Source organism: Sturnira hondurensis, unplaced genomic scaffold (assembly GCF_014824575.4).
Source record: "Sturnira hondurensis isolate 20B ecotype Veracruz unplaced genomic scaffold, ASM1482457v3 Scaffold0008761, whole genome shotgun sequence".
NCBI classification, from domain to species: Eukaryota; Metazoa; Chordata; class Mammalia; order Chiroptera; family Phyllostomidae; genus Sturnira; species Sturnira hondurensis.
In genome coordinates this window covers 2,426,285-2,443,828 of record NW_028081392.1, presented here as the reverse complement: position 1 = coordinate 2,443,828, position 17,544 = coordinate 2,426,285, and the positions used below count along the sequence as shown (strand labels likewise).

Genomic DNA, 17,544 nt, shown 5'->3' with positions numbered 1-17,544 from the left:
TGGTGATGGGGAGAACTATGTGAGGTCCAAAGGTGAAGGGGACAGAGATGTCACTGTTCTATCTAAGTACACTGTTCCTTGTATCTTCTTCAATAAATGTCTCTATTTTTTATGTTACATGGCTGGATACCTCTGGACAGACCTCAAATATATAGCATTAATTTTTGCATGTATTTAGACTTTACATAAATGGTAGCATTATATACAACCTCTACAACTTGGTTTTTATACTCGGTAATGCTTTGAGATTTATTCAAATCGAATCATATTTCTAAATCATTCAATTAAAGTTTTATGGAGAATTATATTAAATATACTACAATTTATTTATCGGTTGAAAACTGAGATTTTTTTCTTCCCTATTATAAATTTTTTAAAAAGACTAAGAGAGTTAGCAGTGTTTTTATTTCTTATATAAATTTGGCCAACTGTTTTATTTCTTTTTAACCTTTTAGAACTTTATGTTCCACATTTGCCATCTGGAATTTACTTTGTGAGGTAAGAAGTCAATTGCAACAGTACTATTGACTGAAGAGTCTACCCAATCTTCTGATTTACAATGCTAATTATATCACATGTCAAATTTCTATATTTGCAAGGTTTCTCTAATCTGATCCTATAATCTTTCCTGTACCAATATTTTACTTTGATTATCATGGTTTAAGAAATATATCTTAATTAGGTGGTTTAGGTAATACTTGCCCTCTTTTCTACTCCAAATTTATCTTAGTTACATGCATAGTTTTATTCTTTCATACACATTTTAAATAAGTTCATGAATTCCTGTTGGGATTTTGATAGTGTTACACTGTTTATAAATTCATGTGGGGGAAACTGATAAACATTCACACTGTTGTCTGCATGTGCACTGACATGGTATAACTCTTCAGTTATCCCTGTCTTCTTTTATGTCCTTCAGTAAAGTGTATTCTGCTCAATAATCAGCTTACAGATTTTTTACTAGTTTCATGCCTAAATACAATAAAATATTTTGTTTTATTTATCTTTAGAGGGGAAGGGAAGGAGAGAGGGAGAGAAATATCAATGTATAGTTGCCTCTCCTGTGTCCCCTGCTGGGAACTGGCCTGCAACCCAGGCATGTGCCCTGACTGGGAATCGAACCGCGATACTCTGGTTTGCAGGCCTGCGCTCAATCCACTGAGCTACACCAGCCAGGGCTAAAATATTTTATTTTAATAATGACTTTTATACTTATAATTTCAAAAGTCTGTATGCTTTTTTTCATTAAATTATGGTATGTTAGACAAAAGTGAGAACACCATTTTAATAGAATAAACTATTATTTTGGTGATATTAAAGCCCTTCCTTATACATCAAGGCAAAATATATCATTGGAATTTATAATTAACATGTATAAACCAAACAGGCTTGCTTCACAATAATCACAGAAGAATCAATTTAAATATGTAAAATAAATAAAAACATCTTTAAATTACTCAAAATATATTAAAATACCTGTCACATATCTGTCACATATTAACATCATTTGAAGAGTACTGATTTTGAAAAACATGTATTTATGTAGAAAATATCTTCTCATATCAGTATAAGAACACTCAATTATATAACCACAACTTTAGCAGTCTGATAAATCCAGTTGTTTGGGTCTTTATGACTAGTAGTACAAATTAAATTTAATCAAATCCACTATATAGTCATTGTGTACTTCAGGTGACTTAGTATTTGTACAATTGAATCTCTGCAGAAGAATGTAAAAAACTATGATATTATTATGAGGCTTTAATGATAAAAGTTGTGAAAACAAAGTCATAAGTCATCTTTTAATATATAGCATTATTAGTCTTATGTGAAACAGTTGTATAATCTATGTACCTTTTGTAATTCTGGTACTTTTAAAATCAGTTTATAAAACGAACTTCTCATAAATTTCAAAAAGCATTTGTGTGAGGTAAAAGGGCATCCCCTCCCTTCCTTCCATTCTACTGAGAATTAAAGATTTTATTTTGCTTTTGTAAAAATGACACCCTGTACTAATATAGTGCTCTAACCCTTTTCTCTTTCTAAGAGATGGTGCTGTTAGGAGAGTAACTTCATTAAACTTTGACCCACTTTGATTTCTGGGTGGTGAACAGTGGAGCACAATCTTAAAGTGCAGGGCAGGGATGCAGGACAATCACGGGTTTTGGAATCTCCGATCTGGTGGCACTCAAGTTCTACCACAGGAGACACCTTGAGTCCCTGGGCACATTACTCCACATAACCATACCTCAGTGTCCTTGCCTATCTATAATGGAGGGATTCTAATACCTCACATGGTTTAATGAGAATATATGAAAATGCCTGCTTTAATAGTTTCTCCTGCTTCTCCTAAAATCTAAGGTCTTAAAACCTAAAGACCAAAATCATATAACACATCCAATTATGATTGGAGAAAACTTCCAATCATGCCTTTAAATTTCAAGAGAACAAAAATGACCTGTTCCACTGAAGGCAACAAAGGTTAAGAGTATAAGTTATGTAAACTAATTCTGTGTTCCTTAATATTTTGGGATAATTGACCTCTTTGAGAATATGATTAAAAATTAGATTCTCCATTTAGCCCTATTTCCTGGAAAATTCGAGCAACTTATACATAAAATTTTTATACATTATTTTATTTCATTGGAAACTGATTTCCTTCAGAATGCCTGCTATGGAATGAATTATATTGCCTTTCCCTCTCCCTCAAATCATATGCTGAAGTTTTAATGCCCAATGTGACTACGTGGAGACAGGATCGTTAAGGTTAAATGAGGTCATGAAAGTGGGGCCCTGATCTGATAGAACCGTGGCTTTATAAGAGTAAGTGCTCTTTCCACTCCCCACTGTGAGAGGTGGCCATCTGCAGGCTAGGAATAGAGTTCTTACCAGAACCTGACCATGCTGGCACCCTGATCTCAGACTTCCAGCCTCCAAAACTGAGAGAAAATATATGTTTGTTCTTTAAGCCACCAAGTCTATGGTATTTTGGTAAGGCAGCCTGAGGACACTACTACATTGCATATTTTAAAAATGAATGTTTATAAAAACTGAAGCATTTTTCTTCTTTTAAAGCAAAATCAGTGGCTATTTGCTATTTTTAAAGGCACAATGAAAACAAGACTATAAATTAAAACAAAATAAACTTTAATTATATATAGAAGAACATTTCAATGACAAGACTGCCATTGTTTTGGAACATTGTTCTTAAATATCATCTTTGACATCTAAAAGGTCTGCGTGCTCGCTTCGGCAGCACATATACTAAAAGGTCGGGACTTTCTGTCCTGGCCAGTGTGGGTCAGTTGGTTGGAGCATCATCCTGTAACCCCAAAAGTTGCAAGTTCAATTCCTGGTCAGGGCACATACCCAGGTTGTAGGTTTGATCCATCGCATAAGGAATTGATGTTTTTCTCTCTCACATCGATGCTTCTCTTCCTCTCTGTCTCCCTCCCTTCCCCGCTCTCTAAAATCAATAAGCATGTCCTCAGGTGAGGAAAAATATAAAGTAAAATAAAAAATAAAAAATAAAAGGTTGTGCCTTTCTGTTTTGATGAAAAGAAGTTGTGAAAACTCTGAGACTCTAAGAAAGGTACTCACATAGTGTGGTAACAACTTCTAGAGCTCACTTTGCCAGATGATGTTATGCTAGGCATGCGCAAGGAACCTAAGAATTCTCCAAGACTTGCAGGATTAAATTCAGGTCACTGCTTTGATGTAATATCAAAATGAAAAGATTACAAATCCAAGTTTCAGTTTTAAGGTTTCTTAGTAGAGATAATCTTCAAGAGCTCTGAATTTTAATTCTGGCAGAGAAATGGACATGGCTTTCTGTCCATAACCAGGACATAGAGAAACTCCTCCAGCAGTTGGGAAATTTAGATTGTTGTCTACTTCTAATTGCCTACTTTAGAGCTATAGCTTGTTTAAAATAGTTCATGATCTTTCTACTAAGTCAGTAATAACAACTATAAGGTCTTAAATTGGAAGACTATGCTCACTCATAAAGCCCCAGGTATCCCTAAATAAATCAAGCCATAACTAAACTCTTCCTCCTATTAAGCTTTCTCCTCTTTTAAAAAGAAAAACTCCTGTCTAACATTTAATAAAGTAAAGAAAAAAATTCTATTTTGATTCTTTTTCTTATTAAATCTTGTTCTCATGAAGAGTGATTACTTCTGTGGTAGCAAGCAAGGCTTCCTTCAAGTCTGTTGGAAGAGTCTTCGGTACCAACCAGTTTATGCCAATGGGGGTGGTGGGGGGGAACCAATGCATTATTACAGTGGGTGAAGCTCCTCTCTTCTCCAAAGTAAGATAAATATGCATGTTGCCAAGTTTGGAAGATGCATCATTTGTGTAGAAAGTAAAGTAACAAGATCTTCCTCAGTGTCAAAAAATGTTTTTTTTGGTATTTAATGTGGCCAAGAAATTGAACATTTTTTGAAACATGGTAATAGTTATTAATAATGTTAACAACCTTTCTAATTTCCATAAGAGAATCTTACATATTCAAGATTTTTCTTTGGCTGTGTCAACTTGCTTACTATCAGATAAAAACTAAAAACTAACTCTTCAGAGCAATATCAATAGTTTCATCAATTGCACTATGGAGGGAAATGGGATAGTTTCTAATTTCTTCAAAACTTACTTCAAAATATTGGAATAAATGTCACAATCCTGGAATAGATGACATCATTTGAAATTTGATATAAATCTGCTTCTATTCCAAGCTAAGCCAGTTCAAATACTGTGAGCAAATAAAACTTAAAGTTCTGTCCAATTTCATTTGCCTGCTTTTCTTGGCAATGTGAAAGTCAATTTTGTAGAATCCTTAAAAAAAAAAGGGAGAGACTTTGTGATGGAGTAAGTTCAACCACATTCTGGTCATTTCAAACTGAAACTTATACTTACAAAAAACCTTCAAACTGTAGAATATGTTTCAAAAATGGAAAAATATAAGGTGTTTGAGTTGTTCCAACTTCATATTTAGGTCGGTGAGAACTCTAACCACGTTAACACACTGAGGCTTTGTGCTCCATCTTTGGACTTTCATTACTTTCCTTTCATTTTTTGTTACGTTTTTTAAAAGTTGGAATGAAAGATGGTGGTGGGATGTGTTTGTGCCCTCAGTATGATGACAAGCACAGAATTTACAACTGTATACAAGAGTGTGACCATTAGTAACACAGCATGACTCAAAAAAATGATCTTCTCTTTCCTCAAAAACTATTTCAAAACTGCTAGAAAATAAAGAACATGTACAAACCAATACTAAGAAGGTAGTCATTTTTTGGAATGAGCAAAAAATTTGGATGCTTTACCAGAGAAAATATTTGAATGGTTAATAAGCATCTGAAAAAATGCTTAACATCATTAGTCATCAGTGAAATGCAGATTAAAACCACAATGAAAACAATCCGCTCCAATGCCTATAATCAAGAAGACTGGCCATACCGAGTGTTAGGAAGGGTACAGGGAATTTGGAACAGTTATACAATGCTGGTGGGAATGCAAATTGGTACAGCCACTTTGGAATACAGTCTTATAATTTGTTAAAAAGTTGAACATATATTTACCATATTACTCAGCCATTCCACTCCCAATTATCTACTCAAGAGAAATTAAAACATATGCCACACAAAGACTTCTATGCAAATGTTCATAGCAGCATCATTCTTGATAGTTCAAAATGAAAACAACTTAAATGCCTTTTATTTGGTGAGTGAATAAACAAAATATGGTATTTTCACGTACTAAACTACTACTCAACAATAAAAATAAAGAACTATAATACATGCTACAATATGAATAAACCTCAAAAGCATTATGATATGTAAAAGCATCTAGATACAAAAGACTACATATTGCATGAACCATTTATATGACATTTTAAGAAAGGGTTTAAGTAGAGAGACAGAAACAAGATTAGTCGTTGCCTGGGGCTTAGAGTAGGAGCAGGGGTTGATTGCAAAACAGGAACAGAGGAATTTTTATGGGAGAAACAAGCAGCCTAAAGCTGGATTCTTATGATATTTGCACAACCACATGTAAATTTTGTGGTATGTAAAATATATCTCAATAAAGCTTTTTAGAAAAACTACCAGACAATGACCCTAGGGGGTAGCGCAGTTGGTTAGAGTGCTGTCCCAATACACCAAGGTTGTGGGGTTGATCCCTGGTCAGGGAAGAAACAAGAATCAACCAATGAATGTATAACTAAATAGAATAACAAAACTGATGTCTTGTTCTCTCTCAAATCAATAAATTAAAAAATAATTTAAAAAAAAAGTAACAAGACACCCTGGCTGGTGTGGCTTAGTAGACTGAGTGCCAGCCTGCAAACCTAGGGGTCACTGGTTCAATTCCCAGTCAGAGCATATGTCTGGGTTTTGGGCCAGGTCCCCAGTAGAGGGCGTGTGAGATGCAACCATACATTGATGTTTTCTCCATCTCTTTTTCCCTCCTTTCCCCTCTCTCTAAAAATAAATAAATAAAATATTTTTAAAAAGAAGTAACAACCTGGCTGCTGTAGCTCAGTGGACTGAGTGTGGGCCTGCGAACCACACGATCGAGGTTTGATTCCCAGTCAGGGCACATGCCTGAGTTGCAGGCCAGTTCCCAGCAGGGAACGCTCGAGAGGCAACCATACATTGATATTTCTCTCCTTCTCTCCTTCCCTTCCCCTCTAAAGATAAATAAATAAAATCTTAAAAAAAAAAAAAAGAAGTAACAGGGTAAAAATCAAGAGAAAAAATTCAGCGTACATATCTAGTCCCCAAACCATCCATAGACATTAGGTTAAGAATTTATATATTATACCTGGATTAATAGTTGATTGTTTATTATTAAACAGAAATTTCCAATACTTTCCATTACCAAAATTACTTACCCTCAAACAATTTTTGTAATAAAATCTTTCATATTTTTGTTAACTACAAAATAAATACAACTCTCTCCCACAGTTCACAATACAGAGCTAACTGAATCGCATTACATTTTTTTTCAAGGTGGATAAAAGATTTAATTTTAATTTTTTAAAAATATATTTTATTGATTATGCCATTGCAGTTGCCCATTTCTCCCCTTCACTCCCCTCCACCCTGCACACTCCTCCCCCACCATTCCCCCTTTTGTTCATGTCCATGTGCCACAAGTTCTTTAGATTCTGTATTTCCCATAGTATTCCTGCCCTCCCCCTATTTTCTACCTACCATCTATGCTACTTATTTTCTGTTTCTCCTCCCCCCTTCTCCTCCTCCCACTCCCCTGTTGCTAACCCTCCATGTGATCTCCATTTCTATGGTTCCACTCCCGATCTAGCTGTCCTCTTAGTTTGCTTTTGTTTTAGGTGTGGTTGTTAATAACTGCGAGTTTGCTGTCCTTTCACTGTTCCTATTTTTTATCTTCTTTTTCTTAGGTAAGTCCCTCTAACATTTCATATAATAAGGGCTTGGTGATGATGAACTCCCTGAATTTGACCTTATCTGAGAAGCACTTTATCTGCCCTTCCATTCTAAATGAAAGCTTTGCTGGATAGAGCAGTCTTGGATGTAGGTCCTTGCCTTTCATGACTTGGAATACTTCTTTCCAGCCCCTTCTTGCCTGTAAGGTCTCTTTTGAGAAATCCGCTGACAGTCTGATGGGTACTCCTTTGTAGGTGACTGTCCTATTATCTATTGCTGCTTCTAGAATTCTCTACTTCATTTTAATCTTGGCTAATGTAATTATGATGTGCCTTGGTGTGTTCCTTCTTGGGTCCAACTTCTTTGGGACTCTCTGAGCTTCCTAGACTTCCTGGAAGTCTATTTCCTTTGCCAGATTGGGGAAGTTCTCCTTTATTATTTGTTCAAATAAGTTTTCCATTTGTGGCTGTTCCTCTTCCCCTTCTGGTACCCCTATAATTCGGATGTTGGAACGTTTAAAGATGTCCTGGAGGTTCCTAAGCCTCTCCTCATTTTTTTTGAATTCTTGTTTCTTCCTTCTTTTCTGTTTGGTTGTTTTTTTCTTCCTTCTGGTCCACTCCCTTGATTTGAGTCCCAGTTTCCTTTCCATCACTATTGGTTTCCTGTGCATTTCCCTTCATTTCAATTAGTTTAGCTTCCATTTGTTCCTCTAATTTGTGACTAAAATCAATGAGTTCTGTGAGCATCCTGATCACCAGTGTTTTGAACTGTGCATCTGAAAGGTTGGCTACTTCTTGGTCACTTAGACTTGTAGACTCTGGGGCTTTGAGCTGTTCTTGAGTCATAATGTTTGGTCTGTTCGCACCTGTTATGTATGAGGGGCGGAGCCTTAGGTGTTCCCCAGGGCCGGGCTACTCAGTCGCTGGGTTGTGACTCCGTCTGGCTGAGTGGTTCATTGTTGTCGGACTTCCGTACAGTTCTATTTTCACTGTTTTGGCTGCGTTTTTGTTCCTAAAACTTTGCTGTCTTTAAATTTAGTTGTGGGAGGGGGCACAGTGTTTCCACCTATGCCTCCATCTTGGCCAGAAGTCCAAAAGATTTAAATATAAGTTGTGACACCATAAAAGTCCAGAGGAGAACACAGGCAGGAAAATCTGAGCTATTCCATGCAGCAATATCTTCATTGATATGTTCCCCCACCAACCTCTTCCTCACCTCCAGATTCTAGTTTCTCTGCACAGCTCAGGTTTCAGAAGTCCCGCATTACATTTCTGTGCAGAGAAATGAAGCCAGACAGAAGAGGCCATTTTTTCCTTGCTCTTATATTAGCTCACCTTTGGCACTTTCCCTGTAGTTAAGGTGAAGATATGTCCTGGCTTATGCTATTGAAACTGTTAGTACAACTCTGGCTCTCCCCCTTTCACTCTCAAAAGTGTCCTGGGTAGATGATAAATTATACACTCAACCTGTATACAGACGCATTACTTTCATCCTTAACTTCCATCAACAAGAAAGGGAACACCTAAAGGCTTTGAAGGCCTTAGTTATAAATCATACAATTGTAAAAATTTCACAGTGAGTCATCTTACATTTGAGAATCTGGGGCATAGAGAAATCAAAATGAGAACCCTAAAGCCACATCTTTTAGATTAGGGGTCTATAACACTACCATAACTACCACCCTTTAAAAAGTAAGAGTTTTTGGTGGGTAAGTACTATTTCTGAAGGGTAAGTGCATTTTCCTCTTGGAGGTAGTATTTACTTGCGTCTGTATAGTATTATTTAATACTATCTCCATGTCATAGATAAGGAAAGAGATTTTGAAACGTTACCCTGCCTAAGGTTATAAGGTGGTTAAATAATGAAATGGGGTGCAAACTTAGGTCTGCTTGAGTCCAAAGATCTTCTCTTAACCTCTAAGCACAGTGCCCCTCCTGAAGGGAAACACAGATGTGGGTCCAGGTGTGTGCATGTGCACCTGTGTGCAATACATCCAAAGCAGGTCTTGAGTTGAGGTCCATGAGACTAGGGATTCTCTGAGTTGGTTTAAGGGAGTCTGGTCATTAAGAAATTACATGTAAAATTTCGTATGTGTATATATAAATTTCCTTCTAGAGAAAGAATCTAGAGCCTACACTAGATTCTTAAAAGTATTTATCACACATACAAAAAATAAGTACCTTTTAGATTGCTTCAGTAGAGAAGTTAAACATTTAAGATAATCTATATATTTTATATCAGCTATCACAGTCATAACTAAAAGATTTGCCAAACCACATTATTAACAAGCTATTACTGAGGGCAGTATATACTAGTGATATATACTAAAAATTAGGGTCAAGCCCTCTTTTGGTAACAGACTGACCTGTGGTCACCACAGAGCAATAAATGACGGCAGAGCTGTTCACTACTGGTGTTCAACTCTATTAAAGTAGCTGTGCATCAAGCAGAGTTTTCTCACATGCTCTATTGACCTAAGGTAAAATTAATTAAGAAATACAAAATAAGAAAGACATATAATTTGGTAGTAGTAAGGATACTCACTGAGTTACCGGTACATTAAATCAAATAATTTTGTGCTTCTATTTCTTGATAGCCAATATGAGTTACTTTTCTTATTGGTAGGAAATTTAGAAGCCACTGTTCAGGCCCTCTTTCCCAGAGCTGACTGGACCCCATAAAGCATGACTGACCCTAATTATTTTATGAGCCTTTATCCTCAGGACCAGAACATTACTGGAAGTGCCCTGAAGGCGCAGAGGCTCCGGAACTTGTGAAAAAGGACATCCCAGACCACAATGGCCACAAACCCTGCACCCAAAGATAATGTCAAAACACTTTGCAGCCTAACTCAAACATCCTGCTCTACAACCGCCCCATTACCCTCCAGAAGCTCACAGTCCGACCCCTCAGGGTTGGGGCTGGTGCATCCTCTGTACCTAGTCCTTCCCTTTCCTTGGGGAACCGAAAATAAAACTTTTACTCTCTGCACATTCTTGTGAATTCTTTCATGGCCTGTGTCACCAAACACCCGAACACTTTTAGCTTTTGTAAAAATATTACCTTCAATTCCCCACACAACACAGAGACAACCTATTAGCCACCTAATATATGTATATAAATTAAAAAGCAAGCACTCAGTACTTTTTTACAGCTGAGGACAGGTAGGTGTGTTGACCCCAGTCAAAACTCAATATGTGGGCAGATGCATTTATGTCCTTGGATAACATGCAGACAGATACGCCAGTACGACTGTACCATTGTTACATTAATGAAATATTTTCATACAAACTAGCATACAGGATAATAGTAACTGCATTAAGTGGTAAAATTAATAATATAAATTCCCAAATAAATTCAGTAGTTCAAGTTAATTGACTCTGAATATCTTCACAACTACTGGCAGACGACTATACTGTTGTAGTATAATTTAGTTGATACTGAATATACATAAGCTACTAGATACATACTAATATATATTCACAATATATAACAATTTCAGACAATGTTATGAAAGCTAGAAATTTTTTAATGAAATGCTGCTAGTTTTTTTAAAGCTGAGAAGATTCAAAATTACAAACAGTATTTTATACATTGAGAGAAATTCTCTCTTTATTTAGACTATCCAATCATGTCACCCTGTAAGGTAATTCGGGAAGGTAAGAGGACCTGGGAGTGGTGCTGGCATAGATGTGGACAGCACCCAGCTGGATGTTTGGTGGGCCAAGACAGTGTTAGGGTTAAGTGTGATAGCCGCCCACTGCTTTGAAGGAGCCAGAGAGGAAACGAAGTAGGTGGCATGGGGAGGTGGCATTATGGTGCGCTGGCTTTCAGCCGTGTGGGAAACACTGGCATCTGCGCACATACTGAGTGTTGACTGGGGTCAACGTACGTACCTGTCCTCAGCTGTAAAATAGTACTGAGTGCTGCTTTTTAATTTATATACATGTATTACTTTATCAGTTCTTTATGTCTCAAAGAGATAAGAAAAAGAAAGCCAGTTACTATTTTTCTTATTTTGATTCTGGTCTATTTTTCCTTTCAACTTCTCCATATTACAAGTGAGTAATCACAAATGGATATTTCCCCCAAGTTTAGAGAATGTGGCAAATACGAACACACTATATATTCAGATAACTAAACAGCTCTGGGAGGGGGTCTTGATAACATTGCAACTACCTATATTGATTAAATACAGAGGATCCTAGGACTTTCTTTTTCTTTTTTTTTTTTTTGATCCTAGGACTTTCATGGTTCGCCTGGGGTTTGTTCAGTTTCAGGTGTCCTTATAAGTTTGGAGGATATTCTTTTGATGGCTGCTCTAAGAATGAATGTTTATAAGGTTGAAATTAGAGTTCTATCAAACTAAAGTTAACACAGATGAAATATATTTAACAGTCAGCCCTTAGCAAATAATCTAAACTATAAATGTACAATACTGGGTAAGAGAAATGACAAGAGTAGTAAACATATCTCCCCTACTATTGTAAAAACAAGCAATATTTAGATCCTGTTGTCAGTGGGCAGCATCATGGACATTTACAAAGGACAGTATATAGTCCCCAAGCATCTGTCCCCTCTTTTCCACATCAAGAAGAGTATTACAGCCTTGACTCTAAAGGAAGAAAAAGACAAGCAAGAGGGTGGAGGTAGGTCTCGGCTTTGAACTGCTTCCATGTAGACTCCCATAGCAGGAAGGGGCTGGGATGTTTACTATCCATATATGAAGACCCAGTGGTTAGAAAATACAGAAGATGCTGCTTCTGTGACCTTCCATCCACTGTGTCCCCAGTTTTAAAACAAACAAACAAAAAAACCAGACAGTAATATTCCATACTTCTGAAAACTTGATGGGTCTATTAGTTTTTCTCACCAATTCCTCCTCTAAATTCACTAGATCCTCATTCAAATTTTATTTCTCTTCTTTAATCTACCTCCTTCTTTCTCTGACTCACAGCCAATTTTAAGCGCAAGAGTATAGTTTATAAATTTATGTCAGTTAGAGGATGGGAAACCTGAGTTAATAGGAGGGGAAAGAAACAGACATAAAAAATGGATTAAATGGATTTGCTAACACTCACCATCAGAGGGCACAACAGTACTGCAATACACCACACCCAAATTCTGCCAAGAAGAGGGCCTCTGCTGTACCTGCAAAACACAAAGACCCGTCTACAGTCAAGACAGAGCAACACGTTATACACATACCTATGTATATATAAAAAGAATAGCTTTTTGAATACTTAAGTAATATGTATTCTTTGTAGAGAAGTTAAAAAATACAGATAAAAGATTCTCAGGCTGGTGTGGCTCAGTGGATGGAGTGCCAGCCTGGGAACCAAAGGCTTGCCAGTTTGAAACCCAGTTGGGGCACATGTCTGGATTGCAGGTCAGGTCCCCAGTAGGGGGCGCATGAGAGGCAATCACACATTATTGTTTCTCTCCCTCCCTTTCTCTTCCCGTTCCTCTCTCTCTAAAAATAGATAAATAAAAATTAAAATAAAAAATACGAATAAAAAATAAAAGTCTCTCAAACTCCCATCATCCTAAAATACTAAGTTTTGCCGTGTATACTGCACACCCATGTTTTCGTGCGCATTATACATGGGACTACCGCACCCACGGTATGTAGTCATCATAGCCATCTATAACACATGTCCTTATTTTTCCCTCAAAAATCTGGGCAAAGGTGTGCATTATTCACGGCAAAATACAGTAATGGTAAGGAACATTTTGGTTTGTTTTCAAGATTGCATACAAACACATTTATATACACACATCACACAAATTGTTTTTCCACCTACTTTTAAAAACACTTAATATTAGTTTTAAGTGCTATCAAGTGTAAACTCAAGTTTCCTGCTTCCTCCTCTTGCTGGTTTTTAGACCTGCATTTTTAAAATGTCTTTTGCTAGGTATCATCAGTTATTAAGTAACTGTATCACAAATTTGCTGTTATTAGGTAAATATTTAGTCTCTCTGTTTATTCTCCTCTAAAAAAAACTTGGTCAGGCAACTTCATTCCTTGAATCTTTGATCACCACCATCTTTTGATTAGAAGGAAAACATTTCATCAAAGAGTAGTGTCATTGTGCATTCAGGTCTGAAATTCAGGTTCTCACGTTAAACTAAGTTTCAGAAAGAATACTGAATTTGTTTCTGACTTGCCACATGCTTAATTTATCCCTCTATACCTTTTACTTTCCCAGCCCCAAAAAGTTCTAAAGGAGTAAGAAAGGAAAGCATTAACTGACTAAAAACCAATGTATTAGCCTCAGAGCCAAATACTACATTCCACTCCATCAGCCCAAAGAGAGGTCACTCAGAACTCTGCAACCGCACATGCCTCGACACAGCTGTGGCGCGTAGCAGACTTTACATCCTTCAGGTGAATATCATTAACCCCCACTCCTTCCAACAGAGAGCACACAGAAATGTGAGTTGGCCTTTATTTAAAAATGTAAATAATCATTTAAAATTACTTGAGACTTACTCCACAGTTGATCGCGACACAGTAATGTGTTTCGATAGGGGTATTATCTTTAAGTTAATATATGGTGATGAGCAAAAGTAGGTTTACAGTTGTAATACAAATAAATAATACAATAACAAATAATAATACAACAATAAACTCTGTGCTTTGTGTACTTACCTCTGTAAACCTAGGTTTGCCCACTCCTATGTATGGTGACTTTACTGTGGACTGTGGCTTTCAAAAACCTTTAAAAGTTTCAAAACACTCAGTTAAACTCAATCTTACTCAGAGGTCCAGGGATGCTCTGGTTTAAGACTGGTGTGCTGGTAGACCCTACGATCCCAATCCTTTGCTTGAGACCCCTAAAGGGATTGAACAAATATGTGGGCTCTATGAATTGGTTTGAAAACTAATGCTGGAAGGCATAGGGAGATGAGTCTGATGCCTTATTCTACACAGGAGAAAACGGAGACCCAAAGAATGAAAATAACTTACTAAAAGTCACATAGCAGAATCGGGATTAGCATGCAGGCTCAATGCTGCTCATCATCTATATAGGGGTCAAACTCATTTTCACTGGAGGTCACATCAACCTTGAGGTTGCCATCAAAGGGCCAAAATAATTTTGGGACTGTATAAATGTAACCACTCCTTAACTGTTAAGGAGTTGAAATTATATCCAGCCTTTTGAAGGCAGCCGTGAGGCTGATGTGGCTCTGGGTGAAAATGAGTCTGACGCTCCTGATCTACACAAACTGCTCGGGGCCTCGGTCTTGTCTGCTATGTGTCTCAGTGTGCTAGGATATTTAGGTATTTCTTAGCAATATGATTTTATTTAAAATGTTTATTTTATATCTTTTGAATAAATAGGACAAGTAAATGATACAAAATTCAAAAGTAGAAAAAGGAAGTAAAAAATTACATCTTTTACACTCGGTATGGGTTTTCCTCCAATCCCTGTGGCCCAGCCACTCTCTCTTCTCTCTAAAGGTTAACTCTGGGAATCTAACCAAAGGCAGAGTCATACACACACAGTCTGCATCTGTGTGTGTGTTGGGGCAGGTTTTAAAACACATATATAGCAGCACACTGAGTCCCATCACTCATTTGTTTGTTCTTCACTTATCTTACTGGTTTTTAGTGACTGAATGGAATTACATGGTATACATCTTCACAAATGCCTACTGGCAATCTTTGATTATTAAAATACATGGTACTAGAATGAATATCTTTGCCTATGGGTACAGATATTGGAGGTCGAAATACTTTAAGAGAAAGTGACAGGTAAAGTTATGTATACTCTACATTTTGAAAGCTATTAACAAATTGTTTTTCATGGAAGTTATATGCATTTTCATACCTACAAATTATACTCTTGTTCACTTAATGAGTATCTGGTTCCCAACACCTTCCTAAATAATGTATTATCAAATTCAGTTTGCAATGTCATGGGCGAACAGTATTTCACCACAGTTGCAATTTGCATCTCTGTATTACCACTGAGGATTTACACACGTTTTTGCCTGTCAAAGCAGTACTTGTAATTTGCTTTTCTATGAACTAAGTATTTATATGCTTTGTCAATTTTTTCAATTTCATTTTTAGTCTTTGAGTTTTATTTTGTAAATGTTCTTCAAATATTAAGAAAATCAGCCCTTTGTCAACAAAATGTTATAAAATTTTCCCTGGTATTTCACTTTGTCCATGGTATTTTTGTATCAGAGTTCCTATTCTGATTTAGTAACTTACTCTAACTGCAACCTTGGGCAAGTTCATTAACCTCTTTATGCCTCAGTTCCTTCATTGAAAAATGGACAAAGAGTAATACTAGCTCTTACCACATAAAGTTGCTGTGAAGACAAAATAAATAATACATAGTGTATAAGGCATTAGAACAGTGCTGGCACACAATTAAATGCTCAATAAATGTTAGGTTTTTGTCTTAGGTTGAGATTGTATTAACTCCATGCTAACTTTTTCCATACCAACATAAGGAAAACTGAAATCCATATGATTTTGAGTGTTTTTACTGAAAAGCCTTCTTTCCACTTAAGTCTTTGTGTCCCTGAGAGACACATTAAAGTTTTCTTCATACAGATTTTGTATGTCTTCTTCCCTAATGCAATGCTTGCTCACTCTCTCTCTGTGTCTAATGCAATGTTTTTTCAAATTGTCTTGTCCAGTATTAAGATCATACATTTTTGGTTGCATGTGCAAGTTATGTCTTTACCTGTCCTTTCATTTTTTTACTCTTCTTGAGTTTCTTTGTTTTTAGGAATGACTCTGAAGAGTTTTCTTTGTGATCTAATTGGGATTTTCTATTAGGTAAATTCAGCCTATTTATATCTATTAATACAACATTCTGAGGCCTGTCCAGAAAAAGTCCAGCCATTGTTAATATAACAAGAACTGCTTGTGTTACACCGATGTAACCTGGCAGCCAAGGAGAGTGGACTGGAGTGTGCACACGGGAATAGTGACGACTTCACTGTACTAGTCAGTAAGGGCAGCAGAAGCTGATGAGTAAGCATATATACTGTGTGGCTGTTGCATTCAAAATGATTGACTAGAGCGACGTATCTGCCTCAAATTTTGTGTTAAGCTTTAACATTCCTCTGCAGAAACTATTCAGATGATGCAGAAGGCCGCAGCTATGGGCAACAGGTGATTGGCAGCTCATCACAACAACACACTAGCTCATGTATCACCTCTAGAGCAGAATTTGGCAAAACGTCAAATCACCTAGGTGACTCAGGCCCCCTGTGGCCCAGATATGACACACTGCAACTTCTGGCTTTTCCCAAAACTAAAATCACCTGTGAAAGGGAAGAGATTTCAGACAGTTGTTGAGGTTCAGGAAATACGACCAGGCAGGTGGTGGTGATGGGGAGCTGTGTGAGGTCCCAAGGTGGCTACTTTAAGGAAACTGAAGTATTACTGTATTATGTACAATGTTTTTTTTATTTCGTATCTTTTTCAATAAATGTCTCTATTTTTCATAGTACATGGGTGGATACTTTCTGGACAGATCTCATCTATTTAATCTCCTTTGAGTTATCAAATTTTATGCTATAAAATTTTATTCTTTCTGTTTTTATTGTTTTATTTTCTTCAAAACAGTTTATGAAATGGAAGGGCTTGCTTTGTTTTAGTAATACATGTAATTCTTCTGATAATATGGGAGATACATTTTTTGCGTTAGTAGTTATTTCAGAGTAGAAGTCTAAGTTCTTTTAACTGCTTTTAAGTTCCAATATTACCTCTCTGACTTCATTTCCTACCTCTCTTCCTCTCAATCACTCTGCCTTAGCCTCCCTAGACTCTTCCCGGTTTCTCGTACGCACCAGCCATCTCTCACTCAGGACCTGGCACCTGTTGCCTCTGCTCAGACTACCATTTCTCCAGATAACTATTCGGCTCCCTCACTTCCTTCAAATCTTTACTCAAATTTCATTTTCCTACACTGTCCTACTCTGGCCATTCAATTCTATATGGCAATCCCATCAATTGGTCTCTCTCTCTTTCTCTATATGTAAGTGTGTGTTTACATATAAATAGTGTAGCATAGCATATAAATAGCATAGTATAGTGTATGCTATATACTATGTACACTCGTAATAGTGTATAACATACACTATTTTTATTGCAGGCAATGATGAACTTAAT

General features: G+C 36.7%; 1 protein-coding gene across 2 annotated transcripts in view; it reads right to left on the bottom strand.

Moving 5' to 3' along the window:
- Positions 1-17,544, bottom strand: part of MCU (mitochondrial calcium uniporter) — a 216,397-nt gene that overhangs the window by 42,049 nt on the left and 156,804 nt on the right. For both annotated transcript variants that reach the window (XM_037055858.1, XM_037055859.1), the window contains one exon: positions 12,485-12,554. In XM_037055858.1, coding sequence (XP_036911753.1) covers positions 12,485-12,554 — 70 coding nt within the window. The remainder of the gene's footprint in view (positions 1-12,484; positions 12,555-17,544) is intronic.